Below are 20,028 nucleotides of genomic sequence, written 5' to 3' on the forward strand. Positions count from 1 at the left end.
CTATCCCAGGCAGTCTGACTTCGCTGCCTCTTCCCGTTATTCTAACTGCCATACAATTTTACCTCCCTTAAATGTGATTCGCTTGACAGACAAAAGTTTTTCACAATACGGAGTCTAAGAAAGTAGTGAAAAGAAAGAGGATCACCCACCTTCACTTATAGATGAGGAAAAGTGAGGCCCAGAGAGGGGAAGTGACTTGTAAAAGCTCACACAGCAAAGACTCGGAATCCATCGGACCTCTTCCACCCAGTTGGGAGCTCTTAGAACTCCAACCCGAGCAAGCACTGCAGTTACCTCCTTCAGAGCAACATGTGAGCAGCACAGCACAGCACGTAAGCAAGTGACATCAAGGCCAGGCAAGAGACAATATCTCCAGCAAAATCGACTTGACTTTATTGCAAGGAAGCTACAGAAGAGCAGGGCAAGTGAGGGTCTCCGCGGGAACTACCATCGCTGAGCAGGATTGTCAGGTCCCAGATCTGTCTGGAAGGCAGGAGCTGGCTCAGCATCCTGGAAGAGATGAGACGTGAGGTGGAACACAGGCGCCATCTGCTGAACACATGGAGACATTACAAAAGCAGTAAAGGTTCACTAAGAGGCAGTTGTACCGGCTGAGGTGAGAAACCCAGGTGCTGGAGCAGGACTAGAACCCCGTGTCCAGCCCTAAACGCTGCTTCTACCAAGACTGCCTCTTGGCAGTCTTGACCAGAACCCATTGATCTTGCTAAGCCGGTCACCGCCGAGGCCCTCTTCTGGGGAACTCCCAGGGCTGCTGGGGCACCTTCCGTGTCCTGTTTCAACTTATACCAGGAGGGCAACAAAAAAAATCACGATCAAACAAATCTGCCGAGAGCCAGACGATCAAGGAAACTTCAGAACCAATAAACATTCTATCTCTGGTTCCTGAACCTGGCTTCAAATCAGTCACTGGGCAGCCTCTTAAAACAGACTCAGAGACAGATGCTGCCTAGTGTGTGGGGTAAAAGCTTACCAGATCAGTGATTCTCACCCAGTGCCGTGCATATGAATCTCCAGGAGCCTTTTCATACTCCACATGGTTACTGACAGATGTGCAGATGAAACTATATAATGCCTGAATTTGCTGTGAATATGGGGGTGGAGAGAGCGGGCCATGGATGAAATGATGGCAATGACTTGATGACCGTTGGATCTGGGTGATGGGTACATGGAGATTCATTTTACTAGCCTACTTGCATAGGTTCGACACTTCCTATAATAAAAAAGCTAAAATTAATTAATTAAAACTACTATAAGAACTATCCAGCCATAGAAAGGAATGAAGTACTGATACATGCTAAGCTTGGGTGAATCCTGAAAACATTATGCTAAGTGAAAGAAGCCAGACACAAAAGGTCACATAACATATGATTCCTTTTATATGAAATATCCAGGGCAGGTGAGTCCAGGGGGCAGAAAGCGGATTGGTGGTTGCCAGGGGATGGAGAGCGGAGGCAGTGGGGACAGCCTAAATGGGTACAGGGAGTTTTTCTAGGGTGATGAAAAGTTTTGAAACTAGAGAGAAGTGGTGGATGTACAACATTGTGAATACACTAAAGGCCAATGAATGGTACACTTTAAAATGGTTAATTGCATGTCATGTGAATTTCATCTCAATTAAAAAAAAAGAGCCTACTATGAGAAAAATACACATTAAGCTACACATGGTTTACAACAGGCAGGTGTTGCTTCTTCAGTCAAACAAAATTCACATGCTCAGGTCGGGAGTTTCCAATTCCAAGTGTCTACACTGGGGTTCCCCCACGTGTGTAGCCAGCTGAAGAAGTTTTTTTCTCTTCCCTCCCTCCATCCCTCCTTGTCACAGAGACTTATAAACACAGTCTTACACGGAGGCCCAATATAAAACGGGGCTACTTGGGATACATGGAGGGGCCTAGGGTCCCACCCACCCACCCTCCCCCCAAAACCCTAGGGATGCAGGAACCATGTGATGAACACTGGTATGGTAGAAACGTTACCCTCCCTTTAAGGATCATCCTTCATATTCAGAGGGATTTCACAGTAACCTCCACAAGGCAGGAAAGCAGGGCAGAGGTTATAGCCCCATTTTACAGGAGGGAGGACTAAGTCTCAGGAATGAAAGAGAAGTGTCCACAGTCAGAGTGTGAAATGAGGGCAGAGCTAAAAACTAGGCTCCTAGAATACTGATTATTCATCCTGGGCTCATTCCTGAACATGGTTCATCCGTGGGCAGGAAGGGGATGACGAAGACAGACACATCTGACATCTCATGATTTGCACGGGATGTCACCAGATACACAGGACACTGCCACGGCTCAGATTCCAACGCACACCTTTAGGAAGGAGGCTGCAGCTGAAGTTCACTGCCATGGCCCAGCAGTCAGTTGTAGTTGGATGCCTGATTCTCAGCCTGCCCCTGGCACTCACCTGTGTGGGGCTTTGGCCAAGTCACTTCCCCTCTCCAGGCCTCATTTTCCTTAATTACAGTGAGAGCACTGAGCGACATCAGGGATGTAGCGATTGTTGTAATACACGCATGAAGGGCATGAAAGGCACTACGGGGCCAGTGACTGCTAGGAGGGCTGTGCTGTGAAGGATTCTGAGACTGTGGCTAGGCACGGAGGGAAGGAATGCTGGATGGATGACTAAAGTCTGCCCTGGTTCCGCAGTGAAGGGTGCTGGCACAGTGTCACTAGCCTCCTTTCTGGACTATGTAAAATCAAATGGAACATCCAGCTTAAACACGCTGCTGTTTTTTGTGTTGTATTTCACCTTTAACAGCTTTATTGGGGGTGTAACTGACATGCTATACGTAGACATATTTTAAGTGCACAACGTGATGATCTGTGACTTATCAATTGAATACACCCACATACCCTCACCACACTCAAGATAATGAACATTTCCAACCCCAAAGTCTCCTCCTGCCTCTCCTTGCCACCCCACATCATCAAGCAATCACGGATCTGCTTTGGTCGCTATAGGTTCGTTTGCATCTTTTAGAACTTTATATAAATGACATCATACAGTATGTGAGATTCATTGCAGTTGTTGCATGGACAATAGTATTCAATTCTATGGCTATACCACAATTTGTTTATCTATTCACCTAGTGATGGACATTGGGTTGTTTCCAGCTTTTGGCTATTACAAGTAAAGCTGCTCTCAGTATTTACAAGTCTTCATATGGACAGTGCTTTCCATTTCTCTAGGGTAAATACCTGGCAAAGGAATGGCTGGGTCATATGATAGGTTTTAAGAAACTACCAGATTGACCACAGTATTGTCTGTGCACCAGTCTGGGCAGAGGGCATGCTCAGGAAGCTGAGAACAGTTCCAAGTGGGGACAGAGGCCAAGGTGAACTAACTCACCTGGTCAGTGCACCGGACCACAAGGCTCAGGGCGTAGGTGTCACCTCTGATGGGACCGTTAAGTTATCAAAGCAAAAGACACACTGCTTGGGGCCATATGCTTAAACTTAAACCCTGCTGATCATGAAATGTACCCTGAAGTCATAGAGGGGACCCTGGGCGACATGACGCAGTGCTCTGTCTACTCACAGGGGGCTGGAAGGAGTCCCTGAGCTTGTGATTTGCATCCGGTAGAGATATATTTTGTTGCAGTGTTGGGGCCTCACCCACCTGCCCACTTTGGTCCATCCTGCAAGCTGGGGGCCCAGGCCCTCGCTACTTGGGGCCGAGGTAGGAAACAGCCTTTCCTGTTTTCCCCAGGGTCTCCAGCAGAGTGTCCACACTGTGCTCAGAGTCGACGCAGACCTTCTTGTTGGGCAGGTCAATGTCAAATTGAACTCCTGCAGGAAGGGGGGGGAGGGGGGACAGAGACGTTCCCAGTCAGGCTCCTGAATTATTGACCACCACCTCTCCCCTCTCTTCTAGACCAAGGATCGGCACACTTCTCCTGAAAAGGGCCACAGAGCACGTGTTTTAGGAACTGTGGACTGCACAGTCTTCTGTATATTGTTTCTACAACCCTGTAAAAATGTAAAAACCATTGTCAGCTGTGCAAAAACAGGCTGTGGGCTGGATTGGGCCCAGGGGCTGTAGTTTGCCCATCCCTGCTCTAGATGGGGGCTTTAAGAATTTTTTTTTCTTAATTGCAAAAGTAATACAGACACACTTGGCCGTGCCACGCGGCACGTGGGATCTTAATTTCCCTACCAGGGATTGAACCCGTGCCCCCCTGCAGTGGAAGTGCGGAGTCTTAACCACTGGACTGCCAGGGAAGTCCCCAGACACACCATTTAAAAAGAAGAAAGGCAAGCATTTCTGAATAAAATTTGAAACTTTAAGGCCCCTACTATTTCCTACCTCTAAGGATCACTGAACAATAGGGCCCCTATCCAGTGTTTCTCCCTGATGGACAAATGAAAAGTAAACAGGTCTTGCTATATGTCACTTTCCAATGTCCAGGATATCTTGCCATCTCAGTGCATACAGACTTACTTCATTCTTTTTTAACAGCTACACCATATCCCATAGTGTGGATGTACCATCCATCTACTCAGTCCCCCTCTGAAGGACACTGAGGTTGCCTCCAATCTCTCACTATGATCACAACAATGTAAACATACTTGAACGTATCTTATAAAACTTGTGGAAATATTTCTATACCGTGAATTCATAGAATGGAAATTGTGGGGCAACAGACTGGCACACTTTTTATTTTTTTCATTAGCATTTCGTGATGTATTTCGTTGAACATTAAGACTCCTATGCACAGGGACCCATAAGTCCTGGCAACTACTTTCTAGAATCCGAACCACTCTGATAAAAAAAGCCCTGGTGTGTTTAAAATTCAGATTGTTGGGCCCCATTCCAACATTCTGATTACGACCAGAATGGTTTGGTCTGAGATGAGGAAGCCAGGTGGAAGAACCTTAGACTGAGGAAGTAAGTTCCAAAGAACCACTTCTATCCTACCACTGACCCATCTGACGGTTGGGCAGAAGCTCTAGCTCCTCGTTAAGGGGTAACGCCTAATACCAGCTTTCCCAGAGTATACTGCGTGGTATTTGTCAAAGCTGATCCTGTGGTGATGCGTGCCACCAGCATTACCGTGGCCTCCCGGGTGCTTCCAGTGTTTGATGATGCAGCCATGGCCATGGCTCAGGTGGCCCCTAAGTTTCCGGGTCTTCCTTAGTCCAGATGGCATGTTGGCGACCGAGATAAAAGAGGAAGGCCTCTGCATAGTCTCGCCGGCTATTGAAAACAGGGGCCTAGCACACTTTAAATATTCATAGGTTTTGCAAAACTGCCCTCCTAAAGGGCTGTGCCCATTTGAAGCCCCTCGGTGGCATAGGGGAATAGGTACAAATGGGTCTTCTTGAAACAACAGAGGGAGAATCCCAGGCCTGGCTTCACCACTGACTGGCTGGGTACTGCCTATCACAGGCCTCAGGTTCCCCATCGGTACATGAAGGAGTTGGGGTCAGCCAGCCCCTGTGGGCTCTCCAGTTCAAGTATGCCACTGGTCTGTGATTCCTCAGGCCCAGCACTGCTCATCTGTGGCCCCTACTAGCTCAGAAAACCCTTCTGACCCTTCTTAAGAGGCCACCCCAAGTGGGGATAGTAGTGAAAGAGGGAGAGATACCTGCCCAAGCTCAAAGGCAGATCCTCAGGCACCAGTGAAGGGGCCTGAAAAAGCACACGGCACGGGATTTAGTCCTAACCTCTGACTCTGTACCTAATGGATACCAGGGAGAGGGCAATGTATCCTGGCTGCACTCTGGGTTTTGTCTTTTGGTTCAGAAGTGTCTCCCTCCTCTTTGGAGCAAATATTCTGGTGGCATCACAGAGCTGGAAGACACTCTGGCATCATCTGACCCAGTGGATTTCAAGCTGTGTTTCTGGTAGCCCAGGTCCCTGGACAGGTGTCCTGGAGCCAGCAAGAGTGAAAGCACCCCTCCCTCACTTCATGCAGAGCTGGTGCTTGTATAGAAGGGCTTGTGAGCAGGGTTATACTGTTAAAGCATCCACGGCAAAGCTGAGAGGCTGACTTTCCCATACTGTAGCTGGGGAAAGCCAGGCCCAGGGAGAGGAGGCCAAGGTCACATGGCAAGTCAGCAGCCAGGTTCTTTTCACTGTTTCAGATTCTTCTACAGTTCAGATTCCAGTTTACAGTCTAGAAACCAGCCATGGACTCACTGTGGGACACTGGGCAAGTCACTTCCCCTCCTGGGGCCTGGTGTCAACATCCCCATTCCACAGACGGAAAGTACAGCTCAGAGGACGGTGTTAAGTGCTAACGAGATGACATCCACATGAAAGCCCTTTGAAAACTGGGTGTTACTATTATCCAGGGTGAAAAGGCTGACTGCCCCAGCACTACCAGAACTCTGACCACAGCTCTGTCACGACTTCATGGAGCCCCAGGACCAGACCCCAGCCCTCTCTGGACCTCAGTTTCCCCAGATGAGAACTGAGGGGACTGGAGGAGATTAATGGTTTTCTAAATACACCCAAAAGAGGTGCTTTAGGAGTTCTGCACAGGACTGATCCAAAGTTTATTTCTTAAAATGTTATAGCTTCTAAAAATCTTAATAGAAAATAACACTCAAATGTGTCACATAACAAAAGTTATCACACTGGAGATGAATGTGATTACCAACATACTAAGTAGTACTGCCAGGGCTCCACGTGGCCAAATCCCAGCTCTGCCACTACTGGCTGTGTGATCCTAACAGGTTACTTAACCTCTCTGAACTTCAGTTCCCTCCTGCTTGAAATGGAGATGGTCAAAGCAGCTACCTGAAATGGTCAGGGTGAGGATTAAATGATGTGATCCACGGAAGCCACGAAGCAGAGTACTTGGCATATGCTAAGTACTCAATATGTTTTGGTGTTACTGTTATCAGCTTAAACTCAAGCTTCTCCCGTTCCATGCCTACATGCATTTAATATAAGTGTATCTGTCTCCCCACCCCCATCCGAGGGCCACACACTCACCTCCCAGCTTGTTGAGGACCCGAGTGACTGCATTAGAGCAGCCTTCACAGGTCATGTCCACGGAGAACTCGTGCTTCTGAAACAAAGGAGACCATAAGCCAAGTCCATAAGCCAAGTCCCCACTAGCATGCAGGCCCACTCAGGAGCCAAGACACAGGGCAGAGAGAAAGGCAAGATCTGGCTTTCATCAGACTCCCCAGTAGCCTGTTTCTGAGCCCCACTCTCTTAAACTGTACAGTAACCAAGGGTTTCTATATCTCACAGGTGGTTGTGTTAAAGGACAGAATCCCTCGAAACCCTTTAGCGGCGTCTGGGACGTGCGAGAAGAATCACCTGGGAAGGTAGTTTAAGATGTTGGTTTCTAGTCTCATCTTCAAAGCCCTGATTCTTCAGCTATGGGGTTGTCTCAGGATCACTAATAATTCTAATGTGGGTGGGCCCCATGCTCTGAGCAGGGCTGATCTGGTGGTCTTAATTATGCATTAAAAGATCACTCTCCACATTAGACTCACCTGGGAGCTTACAAAAACTATAGGTTCCAAGGGGAGAAAGCGGGAGGTGGCGAGCGTGGGATGAATTGGGAGATCGGGATTGACGTATGTACACTAATATGTATAAAATGGATAACCAATAAGAACCTGCTGTATAAAAACAAACAAACAAACAAAAACTATAGGTTCTGGTCAGCAAGCCAGAGGGCTGAGGCATCTATTATGGTCAATAAGCTTCCCTGGCGACTCTGAAATATGGAGACCACTGCTGCCATCCAAGTGCTTCAGAGGCAGCACCTGAATCCTGGGAAGGGAGAGGATTTGCCTGGGCTCCCAGTGAGCTGAATCTGGGCCAGTAAGGGAACCCAGGCTCCTGGACTCTGCATGAGGGCTCAGCATCCTACAGTCTCCAGGATATCTAACAAACCAAGGGCCTGAAGGCAAGCTCCCAGAAGATGAGGCTTTCCTCCGTTCACTGCTGCATCCCCAATACTTGGAACAGTGAGTGCCTGGCACAGAGCAGGGGCTCAACACATTTTGTTGGGTGAATGGATGTTTGACACAGCTGGTTGAACAACCCTGGGTCCTTCCTCTGCTTTCAAACAAAGGTTACTTATACCAATACTTCCCTTATTTTAAATCTCTGGAAATGAGACCTGGCTTCAGATCCCAGCTCTGGCACTTAGTAGCTGTGTGGCCATGAGTAAGTGACTTAAGTCCTTTGTGCCTTGGTTTCTATATCTGCAAAATGGGGATGAAAGTCCCTCTCCAGGCTGGTGAATGGGATGAACACAACGTTTTAAGTGTGGTAGCCAGCATGCAAGATGGCCCAGTAATCTCTGCTTCCTGGTATTTAGGCCCTTGAGTAGTCCTATTCCACAGTGTCTCAGGGTTGGCCTGTGTGTCCAGTAGAATATGGCTGAAGTGACGTTAGGTGACCTTGGAGGCTAACGCATAAAAGACATTGTGGTTTCTGCCTTACTCTCTCTGGGATCCTTCACTCTGGAGGAAGCTGGCTGCCATGTCCTAAGGACCCTCTGGCAGCCCTATGGAGAGGTGCACATGGTGAAGAGCTGAGCCCTCCAGCCAACAGCCGTGTGAGGGAGCCAACTTGGAAGCAGATCCTCCTTCAGAGGACCACAGCCCTGGACAACATCTTCACTGCAGCTTCCATGAGAGACCCTGAGCCAGAAATACCAGCTAATCTGCTTCCAGATTCCTGACTCTCAGAAACTATAAGTTAATAAATATTTGTTGTCTCAAACCACTAAGTTTTGGGGGTAATTACTCAGAAGTAATAGTTAATTCATATGTTAGGTAAAGAGACTGGAGCCTAGTAGTAGGTTCCACTGGGGTAAAAAGTTGGCTATCGGGGGAATTCTCTGGCGGTCCAGTGGTTAGGACTCTGTGCTGTCACTGCTGAGAGCCCAGGCTCAATCTCTGGCCGCGGAACTAAAATGCCACAAACCACTCGGCGCGGCAAAAAAAATTCTTGAAAAAGTTAGCTATCAGATTATTAGTATTACTTCGTTCCACTTCCGTTTTTTCTGTCCCTTTAAAAAACTATGGCTACGTTTTCCATGGAGCTTTTCAAATCTCCTACCTCAACTGGAATTCTGGGCACAGCACTGTGTCTTGCTGGAAGACCTCAGGCAAAATCCCTGTCCTTAGGGGCCCCAGTCCCCTTATCTATACCAAAAGGGCATTAGCCAATTCAGTTTCCTCAGCCTCAGTGCACAGAAGAATCACAGGGGTACTTGGTGACTGGGCAGCTCTGCAGGCAGCTGCCTCAGTGAGCTCTGTAGCTCTGGGTGGGCTCTGTGACTCTCCATTTTTAACCCACTGAGGAGAAACAGAGGGGTAAGACCACACACTTGAGAAACATTGGTCTAAATGGCTTCTCAGGCTCTTTCCAAGTCTCAAAGCACCTTTGGGTCTGGGTTATCATCATGCTGTACAGGGGAAACTGAGGCCAAGAGTGAAGCAGTTTGGTTTCTCGGTGCTGAATTACATAACCATCATTACAAACATCATGACACAACCAGGAGACCACTATTTTATCGAGGCCAAATCTGCAAAACCTGCCTTAAAGAAAATGGTTAGTCTTCCGTTTTTTCTAAACACCTCTGATCCCTTCAGCTCATTTTGTGACTATTCAGCAACCACCACAGCAAATTCTGGAAATAAGGATTTCTAGCGAGGATTCCATAATCTTGTCTTTAACGGGTGGTTCTCAGAACAATGGTATCAGCATCACCCAGGAGCTTGCCAGACTGCAGACTCTCAGGTCCCACCCCAGGCCTCCTGAATCAGAATCCTTTTTTTTTTTTTCTTTTTCCAGAATCTTCATTTTTAACAAGACACCCAGCACATTCCTGCCCACATTATAGTTTGAGATGCTGCTCTAGCACACAACCTGGCAAACTACAGCTTGCCTGCCACCTGGTTTTATAAAGTTTTATTGGAACACAGCTAAGCTCATTCATTTACTTTCACACTAGAATGGCAGAGTTGAGGAGTTGTAACAGACCACATGGTTCATGGAGCCTTAGGTATTCACTATCTCGCCCTTTAAGAAAAAAGTTTGCTGACTCCTGCTCTAGAATAACTGGTAATCAAGATTCATCAGTGGTTGGTACCTGTACACCCATCCAAAGCTTTAATGGGTTTGTAAGACCAATATAAAACCCAAATCTAATGAGTGCCCACTATGTGAAATGCTCTTTATATAGTATCTCAGTCCTTACCCAGCCTGGAAAGGGAGCTAGTCACCATACTACATGTAGGAGAAAACTTGAGGTTCCAGGGGTTAACTAAGCCACCCACAGTCCTGTGGTGGGCATGCGTTGAGGATGGGATGTGAACCCAGGCTTTTCTGGCTCCAGGGACACCTTGCTGGCTCTGGACCAGCAAATGGGGCTGCCACCCCCCACAATGATGACTCTTAGCAGGAGACCTGAGATGGGGACAACTTGTGAAGGAACCCAAGTTTTTGCTGCCCGAGGACTTGACGTCAACAGATCTCTAAAGCTTTCTGTTGTTGGCTACAGAGAGCGGGTCTCCTTCCCTCCTGCACCGTACAGAGGTCAGAAGCCAGCAGACGGCTTCCGTTGCACAATCATTACAATTCAGTCCTCTCCTCCTCCACCTCTGAGTTGCAAAAGTAAATATGGGGTTGTGGAAAGTCTCCTTCCTGCACAGAGTAATCCTGTCTTTACAGAGAATCCCAAGGCCGGCCCCACCAGCGAATGCTCGACTTTGCACAGTCCCAGCCCCTCAGAGCCTCTGCTCTGTCACCTACAAAACGGGTCCTGTAACGTAGAGGAAAAAGCCCAGTCATCTGTGCAATGCTTTAACAGAATCTCAGAACTGGAAGGGTGGGAATGGAACGGGGTCATACTATCCAGACCCCTCCCAGAGACGAAATGCTTTCTCAAATATCCGGGGCGTTCAGTTTTTGAACACCCTGATGATTGGCAATTTACTATTATTAGAGTGCCTACTATGTGCCAGGCACTGTGCATGCATGTCCTCGTTTAATCGTCACAACAACACCATGAGGTAGGCATTATTATTATCTTTTTTTTTTTTTTTTTTTTTTGTGGTACACGGGCCTCTCACTGTTGTGGCCTCTCCCGTTGCGGGGCACAGGCTCCGGACGCAGAGGCCCAGCGGCCATGGCTCACGGGCCCAGCCGCTCCGTGGCATGTGGGATCCTCCCAGACCGGGACAGGAACCCGCGTCCCCCGCATCGGCAGGTGGACTCCCAACCACTGCGCCACCAGGGAAGCCCCTATTATCCCTTCTTGACAGATAAGGTTAGGTCACTCACTAAGAGCGACACAGCTAGTGAATAACAGGGCCTAGACCTACCCAAGCCTAAACTTTTAGCCACTGTGGTCCTTGTTAACATAGGGTTGAAAAAATAAATAAATAAATAAAAATAAAAATAAAAAAAAACAAAAAAACACATAGGGTTGAAACCTGCCTGCCTATACTTCTACCAGTTTGTCCTAGGTCTACACAAGACCTACCATTTCTTCGGGACGAACTATGTCAGTGGCTGAGTACATATTTTACTGCCATTTTTCCAGTTACTACTAACGACAGCCCTGTGAGGTCAGTTTTTACCCCCATTTTACACAGAAATCAAGGCACAAAGAGGTAAAACAGCTTGCCTGAGGTCGCGCAGCTGGCAAGGGGGGTGGGGTAGGGCACAGATTTTTCAGAGGTTTCTGAGATTCCAAGTGTTTTGCACGAGAAACCTCTCAGGTGACACATTAATCCCTTTCCAGTTTTGGTGTGAGTCTCCTTCAGCTGTTCATCTCGTGATATACGGCCAAGTGCCCTCTTCATTTGGATCATCCACTCTGGTGGGTCTTTTGTTCGTCAAAATTCCCAGGAGTGAACATAGAATACAGCCATCCTCAAGCTGGCCTTTCCCTCACTGACACCCCCCACAAAAGGCCGGTAGCCTCCGCCATCCCAGTCCCAGAGTGATTAATGCCTTCCTCTGACATTGCCACAGGCAGATTTGCTCAACTGGGAGGGCTGATTCTGTCAGGTTCTTTGTCCATACTTTGTGTTGTCTGAGGATTTGTCTCATGGTACCTGGCAAGACCCAAGGGAAATGACACCTGAGATGTTTGAGGCCTGGCCCAGGAGGCCTCTGGTTCGCCTGTCAGCTCCTCAAAGCTAGGCCGCTAGGACACAGGGCATCTGTGGGACACCTCTGGGTACCCACTTGGAGCAAGGCCAGAAAACCAGGCACCCTGGGGGAAAGTGCTAAACACCACCACTCCAGCCAGTAGCCCTGGGATGCAACTGGGATCAGAGCTTCCTCCCAAGCCGGTATGACTACTTTTGTTGGACATGTATCATGTGGTGAGGTCAGGAGAGACTGGGCCCCTGAAGATAAGGGGCTTAATCCTGGCTGCACCCATCTCCCAACACCACCTTGAATAAGGTGCTGGAATTACCGGGATTTTAATGTTTGTTTGTTTGTTTTTATCTGCAAAAGGCCTTAATCTTTTACCTACAAAATGAGGCCATGAGCAACAAAATGAGACCAAGAGTCTTATCATGTGTATTGGATGATAAGACTGAGTGAGCAGGTCATCCCTCCCCAGACTCTGCCACTGAGCAACTGGCGAGTTTGGGCAGGTCCCTGAACCTCTCTGTAGCTCACGGGTTCAGGTTCATAAAGTGACCTGTAGAAAAGGTTAAAAGCACTGTCTCCATTCAGTGTGGCCCAGCGCTGACCTGAAACTCAGACACAGTGGGCAGAGGAAGGGAAGACAAACACGGATCTCCGAACTCCTGCCCTGTCCGGGAGGTAAGTCACCCCAAGCCCCTCTTTCAGGCCAGCTCCGCGGGAAGGGGCATCCACGTGGGAGACGCAGGGACTAGCCATCCCAGTTCCGGATCGCCACCGACTCCCTGTGTGACCTCCAGCGACTCTCTGCCCCTCGCTGGGTCTGTTTCCCCGTCTTTGCAGGGAAGCTTTAGGCTTGTAATCGCTTGAAGGCCTTGCAGCTTCGATGTTCTGAAGCCTGACTGCCAGCTAAAACTCCCTTGGGATCCGATTTTCGGGAGGGTCGAAGAAGCTGGGGGCTGGGTGGGGAGGGGTGAGAAGAGGGCCGACAGCTCCGGGCGCGGCCTGAGCCCTTCAAGAGGGACCTCTGGCCAAAAGGCGGTGCAGCCGAAGCACAAGCCGGAGGCCGCGGGTCTCTGCGCGGGGCGGGGACGGCGCGACAACTTACCGGCATGACTGAGGAGCTGGCTGCAGGAACTGGGTCGGCAGCGCTGCTTCCCCCGGCTCTGAGAGCAAACGCCAGTGCGCTTCCGGGTGTGCACGAGGGCGAGAGCCGCCCTCTGGCCCAGGCCCCGCCCACTCCGGTCCCGCGGGCCGGCAGCTGCCTGAAGACCGTAGGCCTCCCCGCCTCCTTCCGGCCGGGACGGGGCCACTGGAGCCCCGCCACCACTACGCTAGGCGGTGGGCGGGATGTTAGGTGAGCCTGCCTTGCTTGTTAGCCATTTTTAGAACTCCTGCTCCGCGTCAGGCTTGTATTAGGGGGCTGGGGCCCCCGCGCTGTGAACAGGACAAACTCCACCCCCCACCCCCCCATCCCTCTCTCCCTAGAGGGACAATCTCAGTTAGTCAGCGTTTGTTGATTGCCAGCCATGGGCCGGCACTGTGCTAGGCATCCAAGATGCAGTAGTGGAAAAGACAGCCTAGTAGGGAGCCAGGGAAGCAGGCGATGATAATGCAAGATAATGCAAGTGTTAAAGGAGCTGTGTATTTGGAGCGAAGAAAGGATCTCTAACTCAGGGGCGGTTCGTGAAGAGAGGAGGCTTCCAGAGGAGGAAGTCTTCGTTCATCTGAAGATGGACGATGGGCCAATTGGGAAGGAAGGAGACAGAACAGCATGTAAAAGTTGAAAGACATTAGAGGGCATGCCTTGGGAGGCAGAGATATTCAGATTGAGGGGCAGGCACGGAGAGACATGGAGAAACGAAGCTGCAAAGACAGGAGACCCACAGATGCTCTAGGACACTTACAAAGAGGTGTACCAAGACCCAGAACATCAGACACACACACACACACATACACACACACACACACGCACACAGAGTACCAGGACCCAGAACATCAGACACACACACACACACACATACACACACACACACACGCACACAGAGTACCAGGCTGGTTCTGTCCTTGTAATATCCAAGGGGCTCCCTCCAAGTTAATAGCTTCAAAGATCTCTCATCACTAGAACTGCTTGGAGAGCTTATTAAAAACTCAGATTTCTAGTCCTTTCATTAGATACACTGTCCCTTAATTTCCAGGTGTATTTTTAGTCTGCGTCCTCCTTCTGGTTTGGGGAACCACGTTGAGGAAAACTATAGTCTTTTTTTTTTTTTTTGGCCAAGCAGCGAGGCGTGCAGGATATTAGTTCCAGGGATCAAACCCGTGCCCCCTGCAGTGGAAGCGCAGATTCTTAACCACTGGACGGCCAGGGAAGTCCCAAATTATAGTCTTAACACATACCTGAAACCTTTTTGAGAAAGTGTGCTGGTTGTTGATTTATTGTCTCTTAGCTTCAATTCATTCTTTTTTTTTTTAAAGAGCTCATTCATGTAATTTTATTTTTTTTTAATTTTTATTTTTTATATAGCAGGTTCTTATTAGTTATCTATTTTATACATATTAGTGTGTATACGTCAATCAAAATCTCCCAATTCATCCCACCACCACCACCGCCGCCCCCAGCCACTTTCCCGCCTTGATGTCCATACGTTTGTTCTCTACATCTGTGTCTCTATTTCTGCCCTGCAAACCTGTTCATCTGTGCTATTTTTCTAGGTTCCACATGTATGCGTTAATATACGATATTTGTTTTTCTCTTTCTGACTTACTTCACTCTGTATGACAGTCTCTAGATCCATCCACATCTCTACAAATGACCCAATCTCGTTCCTTTTTATGGCTGGGTAATATTCCATTGTATATGTGTACCACATCTTCTTTATCCATTTGTCTGTCGATGGGCATTTAGGTTGCTTCCATGACCTGGCTATTGTAAATAGTGCTGAAATGAACATTGGGGTACATGTGTCTTTTTGTCCGATTCATCCTTTTTGCCTGCTTGTGAAAATCTGGACCCATTAAACATTGTTTTTTCATTGCCTGATGGCAGGATGTCAAGATTTGCCAGTAAAGGCTCTGGAGAGACACTAGAGGAGAAAAGCTTTTCCTTTCTGATTCCAGTGTGCTCGCTTTCCAGGCTCTTGCAGGATGTGTGACTGGCCTCTGCCTAGCTTCTGAGGATGGCTTCCCCAGCACCAGGCTCCTGCTGTGTATAGGGACCAGCAGCACCTAGCAGCCAGCACCTTCTCCCAGTACCTGCCCTGCTTATGCACTTTCATAGAGTAACTACAGTGAGATGATTCTCTGTGAACAGCTTTCTCCAGCATCCTAGAGGGCAGTTTTCCAGCTCAGAGGGTGAATTTCTAGCAAGTTCCACCAGCATGGTACCATAGCCACTCCTCTGCCATTCACAAGAGTTGGATCTCAGCCTGGGTGTGTGGGGTGCAGGATTCTTCTTTACTATTTTAGCCTTGTGAGCAGTGGCTTCTCCCCGAATCTGCTACTCCTATATTCTTTAGAGTTCTGTTTACTTCCTACTAGCCAATCCTTCATTACTCTAGCTCCATTATAATCTTTAAACTCTTCTATTTCTAATTATGGTGTGGTTTCCCTCTCCTGATTGAACCCAGACTGATTCAGGGAGTGACAACTTGCCTACTTCAGTTTAGGAAAGAGGATAATGTTTCCACCCTTAGTCTAAGTTCAAGGAAAACAGGACATCCCTGGTGGTCCAGTGGTGAAGACTCTGCCCTTCCGTGGTTAAGAATCCGCCTGCCAATGCAGGGGACACGGGTTTGATCCCTGGTCTGGGAAGATCCCACATGCCGCAGAGCAACTAAGCCCGTGCGCCACAACTACTGAGCCTGCTCTCTAGAGCCCGCGAGCCACGACCACTGAGCCTGAGTACCACAACTACTGAAGCCCATATACCTAGAGCCCTTGCTCTTCAACAAGAGAAAACACGACAATGAGAAGCCCGTGCACCGCAACGAAGAGTAGCCCCAGCTCGCCGCAACTAGAGAAAGCCCGCGCGCAACAACAAAGACCCAACGCAGCCAAAAATAAATAAATAAAATAAATAAATTAAAAAAAAAAAAAAAAGACTCTGCCCTTCCACTGCAGGGGGCACGGATTTGATCCCTGGTCCGGGAACTAAGATCTCACACGGCCAAAAAAAAAAAAAACCTTAATTTTTACGTTCGAGGAAAACAGAAGGGGTAAGTCTAAACCAGGACCAGTCGCTGACTCACACTGACCCTAGATGACCAGGCCCACCAGCATGGTGAGTAGAAGGGGCATGGATATTACAGCCCGTCCTAATCTGCTCAGGCTGCTGTAAGAAAATACTGTTATCACAGACTGGATGGCTTAAGCAACAAAAAGTTATTTCTCACATTTCTCACAGTTCTAGAAGCTGGGAAGTCCAAGATCAAGATGCCAGCCCATTTGGTTTCTGGTGAGAGCTCCATTCTTGGCTTGCAGACAGCTGCCTTCTTGCTATGTCCTCACAGGGTCGAACTAGCTAGCTCTTGTGTCTCCTTCTCCTCTTACAAGTGCATCAGCTCTACTGAATTAGGGCCCCCCCTCTTTTAACCTTTACCACCTCCTCACAGGCCCTGTCTCCAAATACACTCACATTGTGTGTGTGGGGGGGCTTAGGGCATCAACTATGAATTTTGGGGGAACACATTTCAGTCCATAGCAAAGCCATGTATACCAGAGTTTGAATCTTAGCCCTATCATTTACCAGCTGTCTATCCTTGGACAGATTACTTTACCTCTCTAAGGCTCAGTATCCTCACTTACAAAAGGGAGCAGTTTGGGACTTCCCTGGCGGTCCAGTGGTTAGGACTCCGCGCTTCCAGTGCGGGGAACACGGGTTCCCTCCCTGGTCAGAGAACTAAGATCCCGCGTGCCGTGCGGCACGGCCAAAAAAGTAAAAATAAAGTGTTTAAATAAAAGGGAGTAGTTAAGATAACTATATACTTTTTTATCCAAACCTCTAGTTGGTGAAAGGGGATACCGTTAATAATGTTGTCAGGACAACAGGCATATACCATGACTGTTCCAGGGCGTATGCTTCCCTCAAAGAAACCTACACTGAAGTATTGTTTGGAGGAATATATATGGTAATGTATGCATATTGTCTAGCACATTGCTTGGCACAGGGTAGGCATCAAAAAATATTAGAATTCTTCTAATTGCTAAAATCTCTGCTGGCCTCCCTGGCACTGGGTCTTCCCCTACTTGGCAAAATGCTCACCTGTTAACCCTCCACCCCCTCCCTACCTGCCAGGTGTTTCCTAAAGGAGGGAGGGAGGGAGGGAGGGTGAGAGGGAGGGAGGGAGACCAGTGAAGGTAGCACTGGGGACAACTGTTTACTGAGACTGGGGAAAGCCAGATCACTGTAGGAGGCAGAGGAGGGAGTAAAGGAAAGACAGAGGAAGAGTGAATAGCTCAGAGGATTGGGGAGGAGAGGGTTAAGCAGAGAAAGTACAATTTAATGATAAGCAGCATTATGAAAACTCCCTAGAGATAGCAAATGAAGACCTATCAAAGAGGAGAGGGAAATGTCCAGGACTATCGTTCCTATATATGAATATATACATAAATTCCATTTATTTACATGAAGATAAAGCCTGAAATGAACTACAGCCAGTGTTACTAGAAGTTATCTAGGATGGGTGCAGGATTACAGGCAAAATCCCAATGTACATATTATTTTTAAAATTTCGAATAATACAAAAAGATACGGAGGGAAAAGTCAGTCTCTGTCCTACCCTAATCCCCTCTTTTAAACAAAAGGCATACTATATACAGTTTTGCCCCTTGCTTTTCTCACTTTACAAAATATCTTAGAGATTGTTCTTTACTAGTACATGTCAATTCCCTTCATTCTCTTTAGCACTACATGGTGTTCTACTATTCAGTTGTACCATAAGTTATTTAGCCAGTCCCTATGGCAGAAACCTTTGGTTGGTTGATCCAGCACTCATTCCCAGTCGTTTTACTCTAGCTACTGTAGAGGCTGGAATCCCTAAATACTTGCTTTCCCATCCTCTCTTGCAGCCAAGTGCACCCACATGATATGACTTAGGCCAGTGAGTCAAAAGCAGACTGCTGGGAGGCTTCTGGGAAAGCTCTTGCTTTCCTCACAAAGGGAACAGATACCACTCCTTTTCCTTTCCTGCCTAGAATGCTGATAAGATATCTAGAGCACACGTGCACCATCTTGCAACCTTGAAGAGAATCTAGTTCTGACTGTGTGGTCACTGAACTGATGCCAGCTGCAGCTTGGGCCTCCGCACTTGTTATGTCAAAAATGTAAGCCCACCTTTATTTTTAGCTACTAGTACTAAGACTTCCCGCTGACACATTCCAGATACAGTCCCTTACCACTGGACATATAGGTTGCTTCTGCTCTTTTATTGCTAATAACAGTGATGTAATGAATATCCATATCCATACATCTTTGCTTAAAATTTTGTATAGAATTCCTGGATGTGAAATTGCTATTCATTTTTAATTTTGATATAGCCAGATTGCCTCTCAAAGTTTTATTAACTACATTCTTCCCATCTCCAGATCTCTGTGTATTATTCTTACCCTTTCCGATATTATAGATCATTTTTATTTCCTTTTAAAAACTTTGTCATATTTTCAAGAGTGAATGTGTATTAAAAGAAACACAGGGAAAAGTATTTTTAAAAAGCAGACTTCAGGAATTCTGAGTTCCAGACTGCCCAGCAGCAGTCTCATTACTAGCCTTGTCAACTTGGGTAAGTCATTTCATCACTAAGCCTGTGGGCTTGGGAAAGACTACGGTCATGTGTACTGGTGGGTTCTCAGACAGTGATTGGAGCCTTCTTCCAGGGATACCCTACCTCTAGACTCCACCTACTGGAGTGACCCTTTGGTGGATGCTTTCCAGTCAAGCTTTGGAAAGAGAGGCTTTTATAGCTGCTGCCTACTCCCTCCAGGAGACCAAGTGTTTATTTTCTGTGTTATAATACAGCTTTGCACTAGCTGCTTCACTGCTTTATCCACTAAGGAACCCTTAACCTAAGATCAAAGGTTCTGATCTGAAAGGGCCTGCAGAGAAACCCAGGCATGAGAAGAGACGGGCTACAAAGCCAAGGGAGCTTGGGCTGCAGGCTTGGGAGAGGGAGCATAGCATCTGGCAGAGTTGCAAACTGGCTCAATCTGGCCTGTAGACATATTTTATTCAGTTCCTAAAGTATTCAAAATATTTTTAGAGTGGTTAACATTTAAGAACATTGAGTGTGGTTGCACGATATTGTGAGTATACTACGTGCCATTGAATTGTACACTTAGAAATGGTTAGATTGGTAAGTTTTATCACAATTAAAAACAAATCTATTTGTAGAATGGCATGTGAAATTAGTTGCTTCTTTATTACAAGAACTAAGAAAAGCATTTAAAAAATTAACATTCCAAATAATGTTTAAAAAAGAATGAATTTAGTTATAGTACTCTTAGAAAGAATATTTCATTACATTTTTTAAAGCGAGAGCAAAACGTTTTTATACCATTAATAAAATGTTAAGAAAAAAAAAGAATGCTGAGTGATGTCACGTGATGACCCAGATTTTGAGTATCTCCTGAAAAACTGGAAGATCTGGAAACCTATCTATAATTGGCAGGATAGGTCAGGTAATGCTGTGGTAACAAACAATCCCCAAACCTCAATGGCTTGAAACAGATTTATTTCTTGCTCATGCCATATGCCCACTGCAGGTTGGACACCTTGGAGGAATGGCTCTGTGCAAATTGTTTTTGCCCAGGGATCCACATCGAGACTATCCATATAGGACAACATTGAATATTGGAGTGGGGTGGGGAGGTAAGACCTTGGCAAAATAATCACAGGCTCCAAAGACTGCCTGGAAGAGATCT

The 20,028-nt window shown here is 47.4% G+C and overlaps 1 protein-coding gene across 1 annotated transcript; it reads right to left on the reverse strand.

The window, feature by feature from the left end:
- Window positions 1-371: 371 nt before the first annotated feature.
- Window positions 372-13,231, reverse strand: ATOX1 (antioxidant 1 copper chaperone). Its single transcript, XM_065874538.1, has 4 exons — window positions 13,220-13,231; window positions 6,967-7,042; window positions 3,643-3,812; window positions 372-510 (listed from the first exon to the last, which is right to left on the reverse strand). Exons 1-3 carry the CDS (start codon window positions 13,223-13,225, stop codon window positions 3,688-3,690), a joined length of 207 nt encoding a protein of 68 aa, XP_065730610.1. The 5' UTR covers window positions 13,226-13,231; the 3' UTR covers window positions 372-510; window positions 3,643-3,687.
- Between the last annotated feature and the right edge of the window lie 6,797 nt (window positions 13,232-20,028).

The sequence above is a fragment of the Phocoena phocoena genome, chromosome 3 (genome assembly GCF_963924675.1).
Source record: "Phocoena phocoena chromosome 3, mPhoPho1.1, whole genome shotgun sequence".
Taxonomy (NCBI): Eukaryota; Metazoa; Chordata; class Mammalia; order Artiodactyla; family Phocoenidae; genus Phocoena; species Phocoena phocoena.